Source organism: Peromyscus maniculatus, chromosome 1, assembly GCF_049852395.1.
Source record: "Peromyscus maniculatus bairdii isolate BWxNUB_F1_BW_parent chromosome 1, HU_Pman_BW_mat_3.1, whole genome shotgun sequence".
Taxonomy (NCBI): domain Eukaryota; kingdom Metazoa; phylum Chordata; class Mammalia; order Rodentia; family Cricetidae; genus Peromyscus; species Peromyscus maniculatus.
The window spans coordinates 199,080,921-199,105,609 of record NC_134852.1 but is presented as its reverse complement, the minus strand read 5'-3'; the positions used below and the strand labels follow the sequence as shown (position 1 = coordinate 199,105,609).

The 24,689-nt window shown below is 45.8% G+C and overlaps 2 protein-coding genes across 3 annotated transcripts in view; one reads left to right on the top strand and one right to left on the bottom strand.

Moving 5' to 3' along the window:
* The window catches only part of As3mt (arsenite methyltransferase), a 200,719-nt gene extending 194,245 nt beyond the window's left edge, over window positions 1-6,474 (bottom strand). The window contains exon 1 of the mRNA XM_076563252.1: window positions 6,471-6,474. Coding sequence (XP_076419367.1) covers window position 6,471 — 1 coding nt within the window. The 5' untranslated portion in view covers window positions 6,472-6,474. The remainder of the gene's footprint in view (window positions 1-6,470) is intronic.
* Arl3 (ARF like GTPase 3) overlaps window positions 1-24,689 on the top strand; it is a 54,317-nt gene that overhangs the window by 14,579 nt on the left and 15,049 nt on the right. For both annotated transcript variants that reach the window (XM_042264781.2, XM_006983337.4), the window contains exons 2-3: window positions 2,567-2,710; window positions 11,218-11,334. In XM_042264781.2, the coding sequence (XP_042120715.2) occupies window positions 2,567-2,710; window positions 11,218-11,334 (261 nt within the window). The remainder of the gene's footprint in view (window positions 1-2,566; window positions 2,711-11,217; window positions 11,335-24,689) is intronic.

The window sequence follows — 24,689 nt, the reverse complement described above, 5'->3', positions numbered from 1 at the left end:
CTTTTGGGGCTGGAGAGATGGCTCAGAGGTTAAGAGCACTAACTGCTCTTCCAGAGGTCCTGAGTTCAATTCTCAGCACCCACATGGTAGCTCACAACCATCTGTAATGAGATCTGGTGCCCTCTTCTTGTGTATATAATAAATAAATAAATTTAAAAAAAATAAAAAATAAAACATAAAACTGCCATCTTTTGATTCGTTTGTTTGTTTGTTTGAGACAGGGCCTTACTATGTAGCCCTGGCTGTCCTGGAATTCACTCTGTAGACCAGGCTGGCCTTGAACTCACAGAGACCTGCCTGCCTCTGCCTCCTGAGTGCCGGGATTATAAAGGTGTGCATCAACACACCTTGATTCTTTTTGAGCCCCGTGCCGTATTGGTCTGGGATTGTCAGCTGCAGGACGGAACACATAAATAGCACATACAATTCTTCTTATCTTTTCATAAGAAAACAGAGCTGGGGCTGAGGAAATATGTCAGTGGCATGGGCAAGGCCCTGGGTTCAGTGCCCAGTACCAAAGAAATAGTGTTGATGGGGAGATGGTTCACTGACTGCTCTTGGAGAGGAGCCAGATTTGGTTCCCAGCACCCACATAAATAACCGGTAAACTGTGGGAGATCTGACTTCTCCTGGCCTCTAAGGTACCTGCATTCATGTCCACATGCTCATGCACAGACACACGATGATACACATAAGTAAAAATAATGTGTGGCCGGGCAGGAGTGGGGCACGCCTTTAATCCCAGCACTTGAGAGGCAGAGGCAGGCGGATCTCTGGGAGTTCGAGGCCAGCCTGGTCTACAGAGTGAGTTCCAGGACAGGTGCAAAGCTACACAGAGAAACCCTGTCTCAAAAAACCAATAATAATAATAATAATAATAATAATGTATGGTACACACCTTTAATCCCAGCATTAGGGAGGCAGAGACCAGCAGATCTCTGAATTTGAGGCCAGCCTGGTCTACAAAGTGAATTCCAGGACTGCCAGAAAAACCCTATCTCAAAAAGTAAAATAAATTATAAAAAATAATATTTAAATACTGATTAAATCATAATTATGAGGGGCTGGAGAGATGGCTCAGTGGTTAAGACCACTGGCTGTTCTTCCAGAAGACCTAGGTTCAATTCCCAGCACCCACATAGCAGCTCATAACTGTCTGTAATTCCAGTTCCAGGGGATCCAGCACCTTTACACAGACTCATCAATGCAAATAAATAAATCATTAAAAAAAAAACTTACAAAAAAATCATAATCATGAATGCCTTTTATAATTCCCTAATTGTTCCATCTGATTTTTCATCTGAAAAACAGGGATAATCTATGCTACACATCTGTCCTGTAAAGATGAAGTCATGAACATAAATTGTAAAAAGTAGAGCCTAAGTGTAGCGTGCAGCTACTGCTTCATGCAGCCTGTTTGTGTCTTTGCACAGCACCTTAAAAAGCACTCTGGACGCCGGGCGGTGGTGGCGCACGCCTTTAATCCCAGCACTCGGGAGGCAGAGCCAGGCGGATCTCTGTGAGTTCGAGGCCAGCCTGGTCTCCAAAGCGAGTTCCAGGAAAGGCGCAAAGCTACACAGAGAAACCTTGTCTCGAAAAACCAAAAAAAAAAAAAAAAAAAAAAAAAAAAGCACTCTGGAAGCAGAGGCAGGCGCATCTCTGTGAGTTTGAGGCCAGCCTGGTCTACAGAGGGAGTCCCAGAATGGCCAGGGTTACACAGAGAAACCCTGCCTCGAAAATCTTCTCTTCAAGTGACCAGACTCTTGTGATCTTACCATCGTCCTAAAAACTGGGCTTTGATCTGCATCACTTAGCCCTTTCTCCTCTTAACCACCTCCCAGTTCACAATCTGTAATCTCTATTCATAGCCAGGGTTCTCTTTGATCTACAGTGGCGCTCTAGGAGCTCAACTTCAGCACAGTGCTCTTTGTAGTTGAAGCCTTCTTGCTCAGGACGGGCTTGGTCTGCCCACCTTGGTGGCATCTGTTTCCTGTCGTCCCATCACTCTCCCCAGCACAGAACCCTTGCCCTTCTTATCCTGTCACTTTGTGGGGATGGTGCTTGCCACACAGTCCTGGAGAGTCCAGTGGGTTTCAGGGACATTCATAATGTTTGCGTGAGCCCTGTTGGTACAATCACAACCTTAGAGTCCTGTATTAACTTGGGCATGTAATTCTGGTATCTGTCTGTGTGGCAAGAAGCTTCGCTCTGGTAATGGGGAAATGTGAGCAGTGACCTGGTCTGATACGATAATCGTGCTAGTCTAAGTGTCCATCGAGGGCTTGAGGAGCACGGGTGGGTAGCACTTCACACTTGCAGAAGATCTGGGATGACAGCTCCGCCCGACTGTGGGAGGAGCAGGAATAAGCCATGCTGCTTACCAAATTGCTGCATCTTCCTACACTTCTGCTAAAACTTGGAAGGAAGGAGCAGGTGGAACAAACAACATTAGAGTGGAAAGAAAGAAGCTGTCCATAGCCGCGAACCTTGTTCAAAAGTCATTCTGATGTCCACTAACGCCGAAGTCACTGCCCCGAGTAATCCGTCTCTCTCATGATTGTTCAAGGGCTTGCTCTCTATTTTGCGCAAATTGAAAAGTGCACCAGACCAGGAGGTGCGAATCCTTCTCCTGGGCTTGGACAATGCCGGCAAGACGACCCTGCTGAAGCAGCTTGCATCTGAAGACATCAGCCACATCACACCTACACAGGTGAGCATTTGCGGGGCTCCAGGAGCCGCCACCCAAGGAAATGGAAATAGCTGTCCCAGTTTCGTGTCTCTGCTGTGATCAAATGCCCTGACTGAAAGCAACTTGGGAGAGAGAACGTTTATTTTAGCTCCCAGTTCCAGGTTATACTCCATCATCGCAGGGAAGTAAAGGCAAGAACATGAGGCAGGAGTCCCATCTGCAGTCAAGAGCAAAGAGCGAGCAGAGGCTGGAGAGGGCCGACTTGTGCTGAGCCCCTCCCTCCCTGTACCACACAGTGCAGGACCCAAACTCAGGAGCCGCAAAGGGCAGGCCTTCCCACCTTAATTAATGTAATCATAACAGACCCCCCAGATGTGCTCATAGGCCAACCTGATCAGACAGTCCCTCATTGAGACTCTCTTCCTGGGTGGTTCTAGAATATGTCAAGTGGACTATTAAACCATTACAGCAGCTGTGGGAGATAGAAATGTATACATTGCTGAGGTTTGTTTCTAAGAAAAGTCTATATTGTCTAAGAATAATCGGATTTCAAATACATATACAAGAATGTCCATGCGTGTGAAGTACTTAGAATAGTCCAACTCACAGAGATAGGAAGTAGAACAATGGTTACTGGAGCTGGGAATGGGCCAAGAGCGAGCTTTGCCTAATGTACAGAGACAAGTTTTGTAAGATGAGAACCGTTCTGGGGGTAGATGCAAACAATGTAAATGTGCTTTCCAAACTTTACATTTTAAAATGGTCAATTAAAAAAAAAGAAGAAGAAATTAAATGAAATGATTAATCCCAACACTTGGGAGGCAGAAACATAGTGAGTTCTAGGACAACTCAAGTCTTTTTGTTTGTTTGTTTGTTTGTTTTTGTTTTTTTGTGTTTTTTTTTTTTTCGAGACAGGGTTTCTCTGTGTAGTTTTGGTGCCTGTCCTGGATCTCGATCTGTAGACCAGGCTGGCCTCGAACTCACAGAGATCCGCCTGGCTCTGCCTCCCGAGTGCTGGGATTAAAGGCATGCGCCACCAGCACTCATCTGAACTCAAGTCTGAAGAGAGACCTTGTCTTAAAAAACAAAGGATACAAAGGTATATTTTATGCCATGTATATCCTACCACAATTTTAAGTGTATATATACACACATTTCAATCATCTTTCTTAGGCCTAAATCATCATTACTTAGACACCACACACACACACACACACACACACACACACACACACACACACACTTTTTTTAAATTGTGCTAAGGATGGAACCCAGAGCATGGCACATGGAGTGTGATGGTATATGCTTGTAATTGCAGCACATGGAAGGTAAAGGAAGGAGTATCAGGATTGAAAAAGACTTGATCACATAGTAAATTCTAGGTCAGCATGGGCTTCAGAGAATGTCTCAAAAAAAAAGTTTTAGCCAGGAGTCATCATGGCAGACATCTGTAGCTAAGAGGCAAAAGGAGGAGGATTACTATAATTTTGGGCTATTATGGTCTATATAATGAGCTCCAGGGCACTGAGAGCCTATCTCAAAGAGCCAAAAATAAAATCTCAGGCTGGAGAGATGGCTCAGTGGTTAAGAACACTTTGGATCTTTCTGAGGACCTGGATTCAGTTCCCAGCACCCACACAGCAGCTCACAAGTGCCAGTAACTCCAGTTCCAGGGCATCTGATGCCACCTTCGGCTCCACCAGCCCCTACACATATGTGTGTGGTGCACATAAAATCATGAAGGCACCCAAGTACACATAAATAAATTTTAAATAAACAAACAAAGGTCATAATCAAGGAGTGTAGATAAGTTGTAGAATACTTGCCTCAAATGCTTAAGGCCCAGCATCAAAACCAAAAAGATTTTTATCTTTAGTTATGAAGTGAACACAAAGAGTATATTAGAAAATAAAAGGGGGTGGAGAGATGGCTCATGGTTAAGGGCACTGGATGCTCTTGCAGAGGACCTGAGTTAACTCCCAGCACCCACATGGAGGCAGGCTCACAGCCATCTGAAATTCCAGTCCCAGGAGATTCAGTTCATTCTCCTGTCCTCTTTGGATGCTGCATGCATGTGGTACAAAGGCTTACATGTAGACAAAACACCCGTACACATAAAAAAATAAAAATAAAAATCTCAGAGGTTAAGAGCACTGGCTGTTCTTCCAGAGGCCCTGAGTTCAATTCCCAGCACCCACGTGGCAGCTCACAACCATCTATAGTGGGATCTGATGCCCTCTTCTGGCCTGTAGGTATACATGCAGACAAAGTACTCTACATAAAAATAAACACAAATAGGGGCTGGAGAGATGGCTAAGCGGTTAAGAGCACTAGCTGTTTTTCCAGAGGTCCTGAGTTCAATTCCCAACAACCACATGGTGGCTCACAAACATCTGTAATGAGATCTAGTGCCCTCTTCTGGCCTGCAGGCATATATGCAGACAGAACACTGTATACATAATAAATAAATATATCTTAAAAAAAATAAATAAAATTTTAAAAAAATAATTTTTTAAGGAAGAAAAAGTATTCTGAAAGAAACTTAATCAATGTTTTATTTGCTTATTCCTCTTTTTTTCTTTTTTTCCTTTTTCTTTCTTTTTCTTTTTTTTTTCTTTTTCTTTTTTTTTCTTTTTCTTTTTCAAGACAGGGTTTCTTTGTGTAACAACCCTGGCTGTCCTGGAACTGAATCTGAATCTGTAGACCAGGCTGACCTCGAACTCACAGAGACCTGCCTACCTCTGCCTCCTGAGTACTGGGATTAAAGGCATGCGCCACCACCACCACCACCACCTTGCTATATAGCCCAGGCTGCCCCTGAACTCAAGTATAGCCAAAGCTAGTCTCCCACTCAGGCTCCTTCTGCTCCTTCCCTAGTGCCATGGTTACAGGTCTACAGCATGGTGCCCAGCCATGTACCAGTTTTTCGAATTAAAAAAAAAAAAACAAAACAAAAACTATTTTGTTGGTTTTATTTTTATTTAGTTAGTTAATTTTTAATTTTTTCGAGAGAAGGTTTCTCTGTGTAGCCCTGGCTGTCCTGGAACTCACTCTGTAGACCAGGCTGGCCTGAAACTCAGAGACCCTACTGCATCGGCCTCCCAGTGCTGGGATTAAAGTCGTGCGCCACCACCTCCTGGCTTCGTTTGTTGGTTTTAAATCCAAGTTTATCAGCCTTCCTCTTTTCTAAGGGGGCAAGCAAGCAAAATGCAAAGGATAAAGTGTGGTATTCACAGCCTGGGAACTCAAGAACAGGTCCCGGTAAGGAAGCCTGAGGAAACTTGGCTTAAGCCCTGTCAGTCAACAGAGCCTTTAAACGCGTGAGCATTGGAGGCTCCAGCACACCAGTGTTAGCCTTTTCTGTCCCCAGCTATGATAAGCCCTGGGGTCGGGGCTGCTGCCGGCAGCGGCGGCTGTGCTGGTGTGTGCACTTCACGGCCCGTGAGTCTTAGCGATTCGCAACTCTGCAGAAAAGTCATTTCAGCTGCTACCAAATGAACAATTTTACAGCCTCTGAACAAATTTAATGTATAGCCCAAGGAGGAGCAAATTACAGCAGTCTAGCCTACAAGGCTGAAAACACATATTAGTGTGTCAGGATCTCTGCCAGAAGGAGGAGGGCTAGGGGCTTAGTTCTAGCAATAGCCTGCCTCTGCCCGAGAACTGCCTCGGAGGCCGGGGCAGAGCAGGGCAGGCCTCGCCTGGAGCCGCCGTTCTGCGCCACCCCTCAGGCTTTGTTTGATGTACCGGAGATGGCTGGTTTATAGTGCTGAGATTTCACTGACTCTCCAAAAACACTCTTACTCTATTTTTGTTTAATATTTGAAGACATTAGATGTTTGTTACTGTAGTCAGCAAGGTTGAGAAGCTGGAGAAGATAGTGCTGTTGAGATGCCTCAGTGGGCACGGGTGCTTGCTGCCACACCTGACAACTTGTGTTCAGTCCCTGGGCCTGCATGGTGAAGAGAGAACTTGTCTTCCACGTTCAGGCATGAGGCACAGCACCCACACACACACAGCATACACATACACACAAAGAAAGAAATTTTTTAGAAATTAAAAAGAAAATATTTATAATGCCTGTGGTGGTTTGAATAAGAATGGCCCCCATAGGTTCATATATTGAATGCCTAGTCACCAGGGCGTGGCACTATTTGAGAAGGACTAGGAGGTGTGGCCTTTCTGGAAGAAGTGTGTCACTGGGGATGGGCTTGGAGGTTCCAAAAACCCATCAGGCCCAGTCTCTCCCCCTCCCCCTCCCCTTCCATCTCCAGCACCATGTCTGTCTACCACCATGCTCCCTGTCATGATAATGAGCTAAACCTCTGAAACTGTAAGCAAGCCCTAAATTAAGTCTTTCTCTAATAAGAGTTGCCTTGGAAACCAGGTGGTGGTGGTGTACACTTTTAATCCCAGCACCTGGGAGGCAGAGGCAGGTGTCCTGCTTGGTGGCAAGTGCCTTTAGCTGGGCCATCCATCTCACTGGATGGAGTTTATGTTTAAGGCATTATCTGGTGTGTGCAAGGCCCTGATTCTGATCCCTAGTACTGAAGAAACAGACAGAAGCAGAAGTTGAAGGAGTTGATGCATGTGGTCACATCACAGAGTTTACTGCTGCTGATCCTCTGCTTCAGAGAGGGGTTGATGTCACTTGAGTCTATAGAAAGAGCATTGTTGCCGGGCGGTGGTGGTGCAGCCTTTGATCTCAGCACTTGGGAGGCAGAGGCAGGCAGATCTCTTGTGAGTTCGAGGCCAGCCTGGGCTACAGAGTAAGTTCCAGGACAGCCAGGGTTACACAGAGAAACCTGTCTTGAAAAACCAAAAAAAAAAAAAAAAAGAAAGAAAGAAGGAAATAGCATTGTTGAGGAATAGAATTTTCAAATTATAGCTGGTCATGGTGACACACTCCAATAATTCCAGCACTTAAGAAATAGAGGTGCTGGGCAGTGGTGGCGCACGCCTTTAGTCGCAGCACTCGGGAGGCAGAGCCAGGCGGATCTCTGTGAGTTCGAGGCCAGCCTGGGCTACAGAGTGAGTTCCAGGAAAGGCACAAAGCTACACAGAGAAACCCTGTCTCGAAAAACAAAAAAAAAAAGAAAAAAAAGAAAAGAAAGAAAAAGAAAAAGAAAAAAAGAAATGGAGGCAGGAGAATTGGAAGCTCCTGCTCATCCTCAGCCACTCTAGTGAGTTCAATGCTCTCCTGCACTACATAGATCCTGTCTCAAGAAAGAAAAAAAAAAGAGTAAGAAGTAGAAGAGAGAGAATGTTTCAGACACTCACAAGCTGTCCTGTCAGCAAGGCACCGTGAATCAGCCACTGTCACTTCATGAGTTTAAGCCGTTCCCTCAGAGTTCTTGAGCAGCTCGTTTATTCAGTCATGGGTGATTCAGGAGAGTGCTAGTCAGCACCGTCCCCAGTTGTCTTCTGTGAATGTCCCTCCGTGGAGCTGAGTGGCAGTGTTCCCTGGACCACTGCCCTAGGCTGGGCCTGGTGTGCCAGGCTGCAGGGCTGGCATGCTGCCAGGCGAGGCAGATGTTTTTGGAGGCATCCCCAGACCCACATAACTCCGGTTACTCTGGATGAAATGTACTTACGCTGTAGCAAAGTGTTGATCAACTACTTCAAGTCTTGGTTTCCCTTTATCATTCTTGCAAGAGGATTTTTTCCCCTCTTGCTCATAAAGTACCTTCCTTCTGAACCCCAAAGGTCTCGTTAGCTATTTTCCCTCCACTAATTCCCAGTTGCCATGACTTGCTTTCCTCAAGTTTTACTCTAAATAACTGCCCTAAAAACAAAGATTTTTTTCCCTTTCTCCTTTTTTCTTTTTATTTAATTTATCCATTTTATTTTTTGAGATAGGGTCTTAATCTATAGCCCTGGCTAGCCTGAACTCACCAAGCAGCCCACCATACTGGCCTTGAACTTGGAGCAATCCTCCTGCCTCGCAGGGCTTTCTGAGTACTGGAATTAAAGGCATGCACCACCAAGCCTGGCAGAAATTTTTCTGCTGGGGTTCATCCAAGGTCCTACTAAAGTAGTTTCAGATGAGTACCTGTTTGTTTCCGTCACAGTCTGGGGTTGAGGCCCCACGTGGAAGACCCCACCTCCTCACTCCACTCACGGTCCAGCTACAACCCAGCTACCCTACAGTAGCCTCAGCCCAGCCCCCTGTCCTCCTGTTGACCGAGGAGGACATTTCTTTTGATCCTCCAGATGTGCGTGCCTCTCTCTAAACTTAGTGTCTGTTCTTTTCTCTTGTCTTTAACTTTACCTTCTGGTTTCTGTCACTTACATGTAGTATCCTGTTAAACTGATCATCCTGAAGGCCTCATAGGGAGGGGTGTAGCATGAATCTTAAAAGTTCTTATTAATAAAATCAAACCTGAGGCAAGTTATTGGGGTCCATGCTGGTAGATCAGAGAGACAGAATAAGCCACAGCTATCTCACCTTGCCAGTTCCTCAGCTGGTCCTGTTTCCTCAGACTGGAAGCCTCTGAGTCCTCATCCGGAATGGGTCTCAGCTGAACTATGTTGCTCCAAAGGCTGAATGCTTAACCAGCCAAAATCTTAACCAGCCAAAATCCTCTAGTTTCTGGTCCTCACGCCTTATATTTCTTTCTCCTTTCTACCACCACTCCCTGGGATTAAAGGCTGGCTTTCTGGGATTAAAGGTGTGTGTCACCATGCTTGGCTATTTCCAATGTGGCCTTGAACTCACAGAGATCCAGAGGGATTTCTATCTCTGGAATGCTAGGATTAAAGGTGTGTGCTATCACTAACTAGTGGCTTGTCTGTTCTCTGACCCCAGGTTAGTTTATTAAGGTACACAATATTTTGGTGAACACAATACCACCACATCTCCTCTCTTTTTGTCTAAAATTAAAAAAGCTTATAACTAATACAAGAAAAACTATCTAATAAGTATATACAATATATACAGACAAAAATTACATTAATGATGTCTAGTCCATTAACATTTGACAGATTCAAACTCCATTATATATATTAACAATGTCCAGTCCAGTAACATCTGATAAACTCAGACCAAAAAATTTTCATTACTTATCTTATTTAAAACAAGTAGTTCCTTTTTAAAAGTAGATTCCATAATCTCCCTTTTTATCTTATCATATCCAGAGGGGTCTGTGTTGATCATAGGTAATTTCATGTCGCACTATCCTTAGCAATATCCAGGTATACATATACATAATATGTATTTTCTATGCCTTTGGAAAGGTGGAACCTAGGGCCCATGCATGCTGGGCAAGCTCCCTACCTCCAAGCCACACCTCAGCCCTAGTATATGTATTACTTACTATAAAAAATATAAGCCGGACTGTGGTGGTGCATGCCTTTAATTCCAACACTCGGGAGGCAGAGGCAGGCCGATCTCTATGAGTTCGAGGCCAGCCTGGTCTACAAAGCAAGTTCCAGGACAGCCAGAGCTGTTACACAGAGAAACCCTGTCTTGTGAGCCAGGTGTGGTAGCACACACCTCTAATCCCAGTATTTGAGAAGGGAAGCAGGAAGACAGGGATCCATCCTGTGCTACTTAGCAACTTCTAGTCTAGCTGGGACTACATGGAGAGCTTGACTCAGAAAAAAGAAAGAAAGAAAGAAAGAAAGAAAGAAAGAAAGAAAGAAAGAAAGAAAGAAAGAAAGAAAGAAAGAAAGAAAGAAAGAAAGAAAGAAAGAAAGAAAGAAAGAAAGAAGGAAAGAAAAGTAGCCTGTTAGCTTTGATATTATTAACAACGATTCCACTGAATGTAATAAACATTTGTAAGTATGTTTTCTTTATTATCACAGTAAGCCATTTGGAATATTAACAGTATCACTTTGTGTCCTATATGGCAAAGTACTTCAGAGCTAATGTAAAAAGTAGCTATTAAGATTCTAATGTTGGCCGGGCGGTGGTGGCGCACGCCTTTAATCCCAGCACTCGGGAGGCAGAGCCAGGCGGATCGCTGTGAGTTCGAGGCCAGCCTGGGCTACCAAGTGAGCTCCAGGAAAGGCGCAAAACTACGCAGAGAAACCCTGTCTCGAAAAACCAAAAAAAAAAAAAAAAAGATTCTAATGTTGACCGGGCAGTGGTGGCTCACGCCTTTAATCCCAGCACTCAGGAGGGAGAGCCAGGTGAATCTCTGAGTTCATGGCCAGCCTGGTCTACAGAGAGAGATCCAGGACAGGCACCAAAACTACACAGAGAAACCCTGTCTTGAAAAACAAAACAAAACAAACAAACAAAAAAGATTCCTGTGCCTTAGCCAGGCGGTGGTCCCAGCACTTGGGAGGCAGAGGCAGGCATTTGGAGCTAGCCTGGTAGAGTTCCAGGATAGCCAGAGTTGTTTAGTGAGACCCTGTTTCAAAAACCCTAAAAAGAAAATAAAAGTATCTGGCAGTATAGCTTAGTGGTGCATCCTATGTGTTGTATACCTGAAGCCCAGGCTCTCTCCCCAGTTTTTGTGAGCTATTAAATGTAACTGCAAGAATTAATTGGTCTTTTTGTGTCCCACCCCCATCTGTTTCAGGGTTTTAACATCAAAAGTGTACAGTCACAAGGGTTTAAACTGAATGTTTGGGACATTGGCGGACAGAGGAAAATCAGGCCATACTGGAGGAGCTATTTTGAAAATACGGATATTCTTGTAAGTAATCCTGATGTGCCCATCAGTAATTCCATTGCTAACAGTGATCCAGTGAGCAAGGCCAGCAGAGGGCTGAAGCGTGTGAAAAATATCCTTGTACAAGATGTTTGGCTGTCACTTGTGACAGTGTTGTGCCCATACTCACCTCAGCAAAATGTTTATTAATCACCACAATGGTATGAATAGCAAAGGAAGAAAGAAGAGCTTGAACTAGCTCTGTCACCCCAAATTAGTCAAAAATTACCTATGTCCAGAAGAGAGTGATACAGTCTGTTTGGAGGCATGTTTTCAAGTGTCTTCCCCCCCCCCCCCCAAATGTTCTCTCTTCCCAAATGACTCTGGCTTGTGTCAAGGTGACATAAAACTAGCCAGCACACTAGACAAGCACTGTACAAATGGAATTAGTTTTTTAGTTTAAATTTCTTAGATTTACACAAAGCTCAATAACAAAATAGTATAATGAAACCCAAAATATAAAACTCAGCCAAGCAGTGGTGACACACACCTTTAATCCCAGCACTTGGGAGACAGAGGCAGGTGGATCTCTGTGAGTTCCAGGCCAGCCTGGTCTACAAAGCAAGTTCTAGGACAGCCAAGACTATTACAGAAAAGCCATGTCTCAAAAAACCAAAAAAAAATGACATTCAACTCAGCTTTATTCTGTTCAGTTTGGACAATTTTTTTAAATATATTTATTTATTATATATAGTATTCTGCCTGCATGTATTCATATAGGCCAGAAGAGGGCACCAGATCTCATTGTAGAGAGTTGTGAGCCATCATGTGGTTGCTGGGAATTGAACTCAGGACCTCTCTAGGAGCAGCCAGTGCTCTTAACCACTGAACCATCTCCAGCCCTGGTTTGGACAATCTTGTTTCACTGTACTTTTAGTTATTTTAAGACAAATCTCAGGCACTATAGGGTTTGTTTTATGTTGTTGTTGTTTTTCACAAATACTTGAAATATGTGGAAAAAAGTATAAATGGGGTGGGCGGGGGTGTTTGTTGTTTTGATCTCAAAATTAAAAACAAAGTATGACTTAGCATCCAAAATATGGAACACTTAGATGTGAAACTTGGGCATAAGTCTTTGTGTGGAACCAGGTGTGGTGGCACACACTTTAATCCCAGTGCTGCGAGGTATTTGATTACCTGTGTAAGATGTGATGTCACTGCAGTTGGTTTAATAGAAAGCTAAACGGCCAATAGTTAGGCAGGAGGTTTAGGTGGGACTTCCAGACAGAGAGAGCTCTGGGAAAAAGAAAGGAGGAGTCCCCAGCCAGAGGCAGAGGAAGCAGGACATGCAGGGGAGAGGTAAGCCACAAGTCACGACGTGGCAACACATAGATTAAGAGAAATGAGTTAATTTAAGTTACAAGAGCTAGTTAGGCCGGGCCGTGGTGGCAAATGCCTTTAATCCCAGCACTTGGGAGGCAGAGGCAGGCGGATCTCTGTGAGTTCAAGGCCAGCCTGGGATACAGAGTGAGATCCAGGACAGACTCCAAAGCTACACAGAGAAACCCTGTCTCGGAAAAAAAAAAAAAGAGCTAGTTAGAAACAAGCCTAACCTAAGGCCAAGCTTTCCTAATCAATAAGAAGTCTCCATGTTGTTAGTTGGAAGGTGGCTGGTGGGACAGAGAAAGACTCGTTACACATGACTCCCAGTGTGGGTCCACGTAAGGCCTGAGCACTTAGGAGGCAAAGACAGGTGAATCTCTGTGAGTTTGAGGCCAGCCTGGTCCACATAGTGAGTTCAGGTAGCCAGGGCAACATAATAGAGAGACCTTGTCTCAGAAAACCAGAAAAGAGGCTGGAGAGATGGCTCAGAGGTTAAGAGCACTGGCTGCTCTGCCAGAGGTCCTGAGTTCAATTTCCAGCACCCACATGGTGGCTCACAACCATCTGTAATGGGATCTGGTACCCTCTCCTGGCCTGCAAGGATACATGCAGACAGGAACTTGTATACATAAGAAATAAATTAAGAAATAAATCTTTAAAAAAAAAAAAAAGATTTTGTCTACAGCTATAGCATAATCCAGACAGCACATGGAAGAATATAAGAATTCGTCAGTGGTGTGAATGGAAGACACAAAGCTAGACCCCCCACATCCCCACCCCCAGGCCACCCCTGAACATAACCAAGCGTGCTCACTAAGAGAATGAGATAGTTCAGAGGAGGAAGGGTATTTAGTACACATGGTGCTGGGCCAGGGGACATCCACACACCAAACACAGAACCGTCTAGACACAGACTTTACCCCTCCATAAAAACTCAAAATCGAACCCTTTTTTTTTTTTTTTTTTGGAGGAGTATGTTGAGATAGAGTCCCACTATATAGACCAAGCTAGCTTTGAACTCACAGAGATCCACCTGCCTCTGCCTCCTGTCCGTGAAAGAAAGAAATAAGCTGGGCTTTACAAGCATTTAAGCCTTCTGTTTTATGAACGGCTCTAGTAAGAGAATGGGGACACCAGTGAGACAGCTGTTGTGAAAAGAAACTTCAGGGGAGATGCACCCCAGATAGGCAGCCCTCGACAGACCACAGTACAGATACCACCAGCGTCCAACTTGGTGAACCAGTGAGTTTTACTGGGGTCACTACAGAAGTATGAGTAGGGGTTACTTCAGGAGCAGAAATGATGTATCACCAGTCACCCCAGCATGGTGACAGCTCACGAAAGCTGGGGTGCAGTCTGTGGAGCACACTGCTCAGCTGCAGGCAGCTCAACAGGGTGGAGAGTGTCCTTGACGGTTTGTGGGGCCCCAGGGACTTCCCTGGCCAGGACTCACCCGAGGAAACCCACCCTTGGCACTGAGGTTTTCATTCAGTAACCTATGGCCTCTGGGAGTGTTCTTTTCCACCCAAGTAGGGATGTTTTTTCTTTCCTTTTAACTAACTGAGTTAACTAACTGAGTTAACTAGTTAGCGGGGTTAGGTAAGTGGAAGTGCCATCACTGCACGTGGTTGTCTCTCCAGTGGTTTTCCAAATCTGCACTCAGAGGCTAGCATTATGTCATCTATATAGCAAAACCTTTCCAGGGGATGGGCAGGGCAACATCCTGAACCACACGACAGATAGTGGGTTACAAAGATAACCTAGGGAAGGGCTCTGAAAGTCAGCTGTCCCCTGTTCTCAGCGGGTGTCAGGTGACCCCAGAAGTTCACAACCAGGAAGTCAAACATAATCAGCTCTAATACAGCAGGAGAGGTTCCATCGTTTGTACCAGTTGCTTCCTCCACAGGTCAAGGTTGGATACACAGCACAAAGAGGAGGTGTTACGTCATTAGCTCCCAGGAGTCCAAAGTCATTCTCTCTGAGCCATTTCCATATCCTGGAGCTCTTCCAGGGAGCCTCCCTACATTTCTCCACACCTAATGAACTCTGTAGCCTGACTTAATCTGCTCAGACCTACTCATGGCCACGGGTGAATGTGGCCCTGCTGTCCCCTGCTGCACCTGATGACTCTGTATCAGCGTGGCCCTGGGTCTGCACTGTAGCTCTTGACCCCCCATTTACCGTACCTGACTGTTGGGAGACTTCCTGGCTGGATGAATCATCTCTGTCCTTAGGATGACCTTTGACTGGAGGGAAATGCACCCTCCCTTCTTCCTCTGGGGGTATTAGCCACCCCGGGACAGGCTTGATTGTCTTTACCTGTGTTGTATCCTGGAGGTCCACTCCTCGGGCTCCTAGGACTCCTCCGCACACTTCGTCCTTCGGAGCTTCGACACAGATGGTGCCCATCTGTCTGAGTAACCCAGACAGACCTCTTTCATGGCTTTGTCTTTTTTAATGTTTCTCTAGGCTGTTCTCTCACCTCCCGGACTCTCCTTATGTGTTGTCATTTAGATCTGTCAACGCCTTTTATTTATAAAAATCTTGGCCAGGTGTAGTGATGCACTTTGATCTCAGCACTTGGGAGGCTGAGGCAGGAGGATCTCTGAATTCAAGGACAAGGACAGCCAGGGCTACACAGAGAAATCCTGTGTCGCCCCCCCCCCCCCCCCCAGTGTTCCTGGTGGCTTTCATAAGCCACCTTCCCTCACACTGTCTCCATTCTGCAGCCTGTGCCCTAAGGAACAGGAAGTTTACCTCACTTGGGTTTCCTGATTGATCCCGTCCACTCCCATGTCCCACGGCCTCACAGGCATGCTGAGACAGACTCTTTCGTTGCTTGTTTAAACCTCCCTAATTCCAGCAGTTCAAGTGCTGAGCATTTCCTGATTACCCTAGTTTCTTGTACCAAACCATTGTGAGCTACCCCCAACACGCTGGATCACAAATCTCTCTCTCTCTCTCTCTCTCTCTCTCTCTCTCTCTCTCTCTCTCTCTCTCTTTCTCTCTTTCTAAGATTGGCCCCTTGGGTTATCTTTTATTGCTTTTATATTGGATTTTGTTTTGGTTTTTCACCCTCTGAATCTTTCCGTGGTTTCTGAGTTCTTGGGTCCCTGGAAGGGCTTTTGAGCATGGATCTAACTTGCATTCTCTTTTCCTTCCAGCCCCCATCCTTAAGAAGTAGCAGCCACACCTCCATCCCATCCTCTTGCCACATCTAGTCCACTTGCCACACCAGAGGCCGGCACGGAGGACGCTGCCTCATCTCCCTCTCTTGTTGCACGTCCTCCTTTACACACACGAGTTCTGGCTTGACTGCCATCCCAGCCCCATGCACTTCTGACTGCACACCACTGTGGCCGAGCAACCTCGGCTGCTGCTCGTAGACAGACTCGACCCTTGTGCATTAATCCAGGACTGTAACATTTCCTCTAACCCGTAACTGTTTTTAGGGCAGCTCTGTATTCACCTGGTATTCATCAAGCAGGCATGGCACCCGCACCACACAGATGAGGACTGCCATCCTGGGATTCGTCCCCCCGCCACACACTCCTAATCCTGATGGCTCAGCCTTAGTTCCACGTCTCACTACCCCAGCGAGAACCATGCAGCTGCTGTCGCAGCACAGACACGCTAACACACACCCTCCGGGAAACGGCGACTACATTGGCATTTCCTCCACAGACGCCTCCACTCAGGCCTCTCAGTCTCGGTTGCATATCTTGCTGCACACGGTCAGGACCGTGCACTCCTCCCCAACTCGTGTTTGGTTCTTTCGTGTCCCTGTTCAGGTGCCAATTATGTTGTGTGACAAAACTTTTCCTGGAGAGATACAACACACACATCTGCTCGCCCCAGATAGGCAGCCCATGACTGACCAAAGTACAGATACCACCAAAGTCAGGTTAATGAGTTATATTGAAGTTACTTACAGGAATATGGGCATGGGGTTACTTGAAAGGATTAGCATCGGCTCAGGACTCTCCAAGACCAAGTTCTTAGCACAAAGATTTCTTTTTCCCCAGAGGGACAGAGGGCAGGAATAAGAGACAAAGACAGGAAACAGAGGATGAGGGAGAAGGGATATTTGTCCTGGAGGGGCAAAGGACTGCCTTTGGATAGAGGAGACGTGGCCCACAGGCAAATGATGGTTTATAGAGGTAAGGAGGAAACCCCATGTTAGGATGAGGTGTTTCATTTTAATTAGACATGTTAATTAGGTGAGTCAGGGAGAGCTTTTGATTGCTGGACTTCAATGCTTTGATATTTGGACTCGGTAGTCAGCCTCAGGAGGAGGAAGTGGCCACATAAGGGAATAGACCTTGGTGGCAGCTTTAGGGATGGAATCTAACAGTTTTTAGCAAGGCAGACGGAATGGGGAGAAGGGTAAGGCCTCCAGAGCCATGTTTTCCAGGCCTGGGCTGGCCAGAGTCCCTACATTACTTACAGGAGCAGAAATGACTCAAAAACAGCTGGCTTCTGCTTCTCACAGGCAGCTGTTCTGGTCACAGAGTCTTCTGAAACCTTGGCTAAGAGTCCTCTCTGCAGCTCAGCTCCTCTCCTCAAAGGGGGACCCTTGGCTTTTGCTTGCTATGGCAGGGACAGACCTAGTGAATCTGGTCAGTTTCAGGGACTTCCTGATGCTCTTTTGAGTTGTTTACCTTCCTGCTTAAGGAGCTTCCCTGCAGGATGGAACGTTTCAAACTTGAAGGCGCCTGTTAACACAGCAGCAGCCCAGCTGGTATAGACACATGCCACCAAGCCACACAACCTGAGTTCACTCTTTGGGATCCCAGGGCGGTAGGAGAAGAAAATCAATTACTACAGGCTGTCCTCTGGCCTCCACACATGCACTGTGGCACCAGCTTGCATTCACATACACACAAAAAATAAAAAAATAGAGAATGAGAAAACACACTGTGGATTGGGAGATCTTTATAAAACACATATCTGATAAAAGAAGCTTATGTCTAAAATATACAGAGAACTCAGGTTGATAATAAGAAAACAGCCTGATAATTTACCTGTTTATCAATGTGTGCCCCCCAATCTCTGCCTGGCAGGGAGGAGTGCTGGGGTTATAGATGTTTATCAGTGTGTGTGTCCCCATCTCAGCCACTGGGGTTATAGGTGTTTATCAATGTGTGTGTCCCCATCTTTGCCACTGGGGTTATAGATGTTTATCAGTGTGTCATCCCCCCATCTCTGCCGCTGGAGTTATAGGTGTTTATCAGTGTGTCCCCCATCTCTGCCACTGGGATTATAGATGTTTATCAGTGTGTCATCCCCCCATCTCTGCCACTGGGGTTATAGGTGTTTATCAGTGTGTCGTCCCCCCATCTCTGCTGCTGAAGTTATAGGCGTTTATCAGTGTGTCCCCCCATCTCTGCCACTGGGGTTATAGGTGTTTATCAGTGTGTCCCCCATCTCTGCCGCTGAAGTTATAGGTGTTTATCAGTGTGTCCCCCATCTCTGCCACTGGGGTTATGGATGCTCCACTACATCCACCTCACCCATGTGTTTCAGGGATGAGAGTCAGGTGTCAGCTTATGTGACAAGCACGTTCACCCACTGAATCATCTTCCCAGCCCCAACAACCCAAGTTTTTAAATGAGCAAAAGAGCAATGAGGCATGATGGTTTGTGCCTGTAACCCCCAAATTTCTGGGCGGCTGAGGCAGAAGAGAATACCACAGCAAGTTTGAAGCCAACTAGACAAATAAAACTGTCTCAAAACCATAAACTAATTAAATAAACTAATAGGTAAAAAGGATCTGAATAACCAGCTCAGTAGAAAAGACAAAGATGATGGATAAACATTTGAAAATAATTGATCTTGTGTCCTTAGGGAATTGTGAAGTACAATATCAGAGAGATGTGACTGCCACCTCCTAGAGTGGCTAAAATCCGAAACCTGGACCCAGGACAGATGCTGGCGGGGCTTGGAGCTGTGGAAACGCATTCCCTGCTGGAGGGTGCAGGGCTCTGCAGTCCCTCCGCAAGGCCGTTGGTAGTTTCATTTAGAGCCGAACAGCCTCACAGATACAGCGCAACAACCGAGTATCCAAATTCATTGAGAACTTTTACCCTGCCCTGACCCTGTATGCAAACGTTTGTAGCAGTGTTACTCCCAATGGTCAAAAACTAAAAGCACTCAAGATGTCCTTTAATAGGTGAATGAATAGCAAACTAGAATCCGTCATTTTTGGGGTATTATTCAATGATAAAGAGATGGTTCAGCAGGAAAAGGCACTTGCTTGCCAAGCCTGACCACCCAGGGTCTTCATGAGGCTCCACACTGTAGAAGGAGAGAATCGGTCCCACAAGTTGTCCTGTGACCTGCATAGACACTTGGTAGCACATGCAGAATTTCACATACACAAAATGTAAAAATAAAGCCCACCAAGCTACTTGTGGTAGTGTAAACTTTAGAGCTAGGGGGATCAGAAGTTCAAGGCCAGCCTCAACTACATGAGACCCTGCCTCAAAAAAAAGGGGGGGGCAAGCTGACCATGATGGTACACACCTTTAGTTCCAGCACTTGGGAGGCAGAGGCAGGATTTCTCTTGAGTTCAAGGCCAGCCTGGTCTATAGAGCGGGTTCCAGGACAGCCAGGGTTACACAGAGAAACCCTGTCTCAAAACAAACAAACAAACAAAAAACTCTGGATGTGATCCCAGTACTCTGGGAGGTAAACAGCCCTCTGTGAGTTCAAGACCAGATCAAGTTCCAGGCCAGCCAGAGCTATAGTGAGACACTGTCTTTAAACAAATGAACTATCCAGGTGTGGTGGCATACTACTTTTGATCCCAGCACTCAGGAGGCTGAGGAGGATCTCTGTGAGGTCCAGGACAGCCAGGGCTGTTAGACAGAAAAACCCTGTCTCAAAAAATCAAAATAATAATAATAATAATAATAATAATAATAATAATAATAAAATAAACTGGAAAAAAAGGGCAAAGCTGCTTTAGATGAAGTGCCCGGAGAAGAGCAGTACATAAGAACATTAATGGTTGAAGCTCCAGAAGGCCTCAGAGCTTCTGGTCTGCACATAAGCTCTACCCTCCTGAAGGTGGCCTGCAGCATGGTAGGGCCCTGGATCTCACATTCTCAGGAGCTGTGAGTGCCCAGGAATAGCAACACCCAGCAAGCATGAGAGCAGCCTTTGGCCACGGTGTGCACTAGTACAAGATAATACTCAGGGTTGAGAGTCAACCTCATTATTGTCCAGCGCCATTCGAGACTGAGCAGGTTTTGGAAAGCAGCTGAACCATGCTCCTCCCCCCTCCCCCTCCCCTGGGGTTCCAGTCTACAGCCTTGAGACTCAGCTCTGCTTGCCTGCTTGTTTCATAGCAGCCCTGAGCAGATTGATGGATTCTGTGTTTGTCTGGGTTTAATAATCTTCCATTGTTAGTTGAAAGAGACCTATTACACTGGACGCCATACTGCTACAGGAGTAGGACTGAGGCCTGACACTTTGCGTTGCCTGGTTAAATCTTTTCAATTCTCTCTGGAGTGCCGTGGTAAAATCTAGCTTTGGAGCAGAGATAGACAGATTGATTTGGCCTGCATCCTATTTTGTGTAGCCTGTGAGCTAGAATGGTTTTTATATTTTGAAGAGGTTAAAAAAAAAATCAAAAGGAAAATACTGTTTTGTGGCACCTGGGAATGATGTGAGATTTAAACCCAGCGTCCGTAATGCAGTTCTGTTGGAACCCAGCCGCCAGCATTTGCTCCTGCGTTTCCACAGCTGCTTTCTCGCTGCAGCAGCCTGGCTTCGTGGTTGTGACAGAGACTGCATGGGCCACAAAACTCTGATGCTCACAGAAGTTGCCTCCCTCGCTTTAGAACATGAAGTTGGAAGGTCAGAGTTACTCTCCAGGACAGTGATGCTGAGAACATCTGACTTCTGCTGAGGAATGTAGGGAAACAACTAAAAAAGAAACATTGAAATAAGATGGAAAGAGGGAGCTAGAGCAGTCTTCCAGTTCTCGCTGATAGCCAGGTGTGGAGTGCACTCCGGGAGGCAGAGGCAGAGGCATGGTCTGTAGAAACCCAGGCCAGCCAGGGTTCTGGAGTGAGACCTTGTCTCAAAGAAGAGGGAGAAGGACAGACAGACAGACAGACAGAGGCCCTCCAGGGCAATGGATGTCAAATGTTTTAAAATAGCTCTTCCCTACTTCCGTATTGGTGCTCCTGGAGGACAGAAGACACCAGCGACTGAGAACCGAGTTACAGCTATCTGATTTATCCGTTTCTTTGTCCTCTTAGACCTCAGCTGTGAGGACAGCCACCTGCCTCCCTTGTCACCTCTTCCTGCCTGCCCTCTGGTGGGGAAGTACCAGAAGCAATAAAATGGCCAAAAGGTGGCGGCAGGAGGGAGAAGAACTGTCTCCGGTTCTCAGAGACAGCTTCCGGAAACAAACAGATCAGAACACCGTGCCTCGATGCCTCAGCTGCCTCCTGGTGCTGGGGATTACAGCCTTGCTGTAGACAGGTTTCATGACTTGCTGTTGGAAGGGCGTTATCATTTTCAATCAGAAGCACGCGTACTTAGCTTTCTCTGATACTTCCTGGCTAGAGACCAGAAAAAAAAATATTAATGATCAGTTTGTTCTGAATTAAAACAAAAAAAATTTTTTTTAAAGTAATCAAGAAAAGGAACTGTTGCATGACTACACGGAATGTACCCATGACTACACGGGAATATACCCATGACTACACAGGACATACCCATGACTATACGGGAACATACCTATGACTACACGGGAATGTACCCATGATTACACAGGACGTACCCATGACTATATGGGAACATACTCATGACTACACTGGAACATACCAATGACTACACGGGAATGTACCCATGGCTACACGGGAATGTACCCATGACTACACGGGACGTACCCAAGACTATACAGGAACATACTCATGACTACGCTGGAACATACCCTGATTATACAGGAATGTACCCATGACTACACGGGAATGAACCCTGACTACACGGGACGTACCCATGGCACAGAACAAACAGACAGAAGAGCTCCGGGAGGAAGCCGACCCTACCTGGAGAGGGAGAGCAGGAAGCTCACGCGGGAGGGTCTTGGAGGCCACTTAACCCCATTTTTCCCCAGAGACTCTTAAGTGTGGTAATTACTTTCTAGACTTGATCCTAGGTGTTTTGTTTTGGTTTTTGATTTTTTTTTTTTTTTGTAGCAGTGTTTAAATTCTATACAGACAAAAGCTAAGTAGGAGAAAGAACTGGTGTGTGGTTAGAGCCGTCCTTTGGAACCTGGTATGGAAACACGAGGTGAAGTTTCATGTCCAGTAAGAACGGCAAACGCTTGGTCAGTGGAAACTGTTCTCTGGACTCCTGGTGTTTGGACGGTCGGCTCTTTTAACCTTTCCTTTGCTCGCTGGCCTGTCTTGACCGTCTGTTTTTGCTTTCCTTTACGTTTATTTGTTGGGTACACGCTTGCCATGGCGCGCCTGTGGGGTCCCTTCTCTCCCTTATCGGGCGGAACTCCAACTTCACCATGCACACACCCTTCAGGCTGCTGCCTGACTCCAGAGCGTCCTCCCAGCACATTCATTCTTTCTAAATCTGTATTTACAGTATCAGTGAGCCCCAGGCTGGAGAGGTGGCCCCAGGGTTAAGAGCACATATTATTCTTGCTGAAGGACCTGAGTTCAATTCCCAGCACCCACGTCAGCAGGCTCACCAACTGCCTGTAACTCCAGCTCCAGGGGATATCACACCTATGGCCTCCCCAGGCGCCCACACACATGGCCTGCAGACAGACATATGTACATGATTAAAATTTTTTTATTTTAAAAAGAAGCCTGGTGGAACCTGGTATTGCACACTTTTAATCCCAGCACTCAAGAGGCAGAGGCAGGCGGATCTCTGTGAGTTTGAGGCCAGCCTGGTCTACAAAGTGAGTTCCAGGAAAGCTAGGACTATGTAGAGAAACCCTGTCTCAAAAACAAAACAACAAAGCCTGAGCCCCCCAACATACATAACTAAATAAATTTAAATTTTATTTAATTTAAAAATAAATAAGCAAAAATAACGTGGGCCACATGGGCTTTGCCTAGTGAGTTATTGTCACATCAGGTATAGAACATCTGTGACATGGACACCATCTACTGATCATTCACTAGCACTGAGTCTGATGAGCAAAAGAATATTGAAATCCCATCTTCTCCCCCCCCCCCCCCCCCCCCCCCCCCCCGCCTCCCAACACACACACACCTGTGATTCTCCAAGTGGAAACATAGGCCATTCTTGAGAGACGACGTAAACTCGGATTCTGCTGTAATAGTGAGTGCTAGTGACTGAGGGGAAGAACTCTATGCAAAGAAATGATCATTTCCTTTTCCACAAGAGAGCAGGCTTTCAGTGAGACAGAGAATCTGAGTCAACAACAATGCTATGTGCATGGCAGAATCCAATGTTGTAATTTAAATTATGGGATGGAGAGGTTGGTTTCCATTTTTAACTGAATGTGCTTTTTTAAAGAGAGCCTTCCATTACACTATTAGCTCAATAATAATAATGTTAAGTTCTTTTTCTTTTCTTTTCTTTTTTTGAAACAAAGCAAAGTCTTACATAATTAGGCTGCCCTCAAACTTAATACGTACTGTGTATGTAGCCCAGGCTGGCCTCAAAGTCTTAATCCTCCTGCCTCAGCCTCCCAAATGGTGAGATTGCAGGTGTGTTATCACCAACCTCACCAAGTAGCATCGTTCATTTTTTAAAGCATTTTAAAAATATACCCAGTGGTGGTGGCGCACGCCTTTAATCCCAGTATTCAGGAGGCAGAGGCAGATGGATCTCTGAGTTCAAGGCCAGCCTGGTCTACAAAGTGAGTTCCAGAACAGCCAGGACTGTTATATAGAGAAACCCTGTCTGGGGGGTGGGGACGTGCTGGAGAGATGACTCAGTGGTTAGGAGTACTGACCGCTCTTGCAGAGGATCCAGGTTCATTTTCCAGCACCTACATGGTGGCTCACAGCCATCTATAACTCCAATCCTAGGAGATCTACCACCTTCTTCTGGCCTCTGTGGATATTAGGTACACATGTGATACACAGACATGCATGCAGACAAAATACCCACCCGTACATATAAATAAAATGTTTTAAAAGTACATAATTTTATTTCTGATTTTCTTCTTAAATTTGCCTATGAAGAATTAGGAAAGAACTTCTCTTTTCTTCAAGACAGGGTCTCACTACAGAGCGAGTTTGAAATTAGCCTAGACTAGCCTCATTCTCATAGCAATCCTCCTGCCTCAGCCTCCCAAGTGCTGAGATTACAAACATGTGCCACCACCCCTGGCTGGGTAGAGCCTTCTGTAGGAAATTTAAATAGCTGATGTGTTTAGAAGCTGTAGCTGTAGGTGATTTTCATTCCCTTTTCAACTTTATTTCCCTTACTGTTATGCAAAGTTACTTCTGTAGTAACGAAAACTCATGGCAGAGAGGGAAGCTTCAAATGTATAACTTACAATGAGTCTCAAATTTTCTTTCTGCTGGGGATGTAACTGAGGCCTAGCATTCATGTGAGGCCATGTGTTCAGTCCCCAGGACCCCATAAAACACACCTGTACCCAGCAAGTCAGGCAGAATCAAAATTTCAGGGTCATCCTTCAAGGCCACCGTGGACTATATGAGACCCTGTCTCAAAACAAACAAACAAAAACATTATCTGCTAGTGTAGCTTACCCATCTATTTCTAGTCTTCAGTCTTGACGTCCCAGCAGCCTGGGAAGGTAATGAAAGAGATGGGAGGAAACTGTCTCTTGTCTCACCCCAAAGTCAGCATAGAATTAATGGTAGTACTCTTAGAGAAATGAGGTCCCAGGAGTGTAGGATTGCAGATGCCGTCACCTTTAGTCCCTCCCATCTGTCCTGTTCTGGGGACATGGGGCAGCACAGACGCATATGGGAGAGCAGCTGTGGAGTTCGTTGTCGGGTGTGCTTGAGTTTGAATCCCGGCTTTGTCACATACTG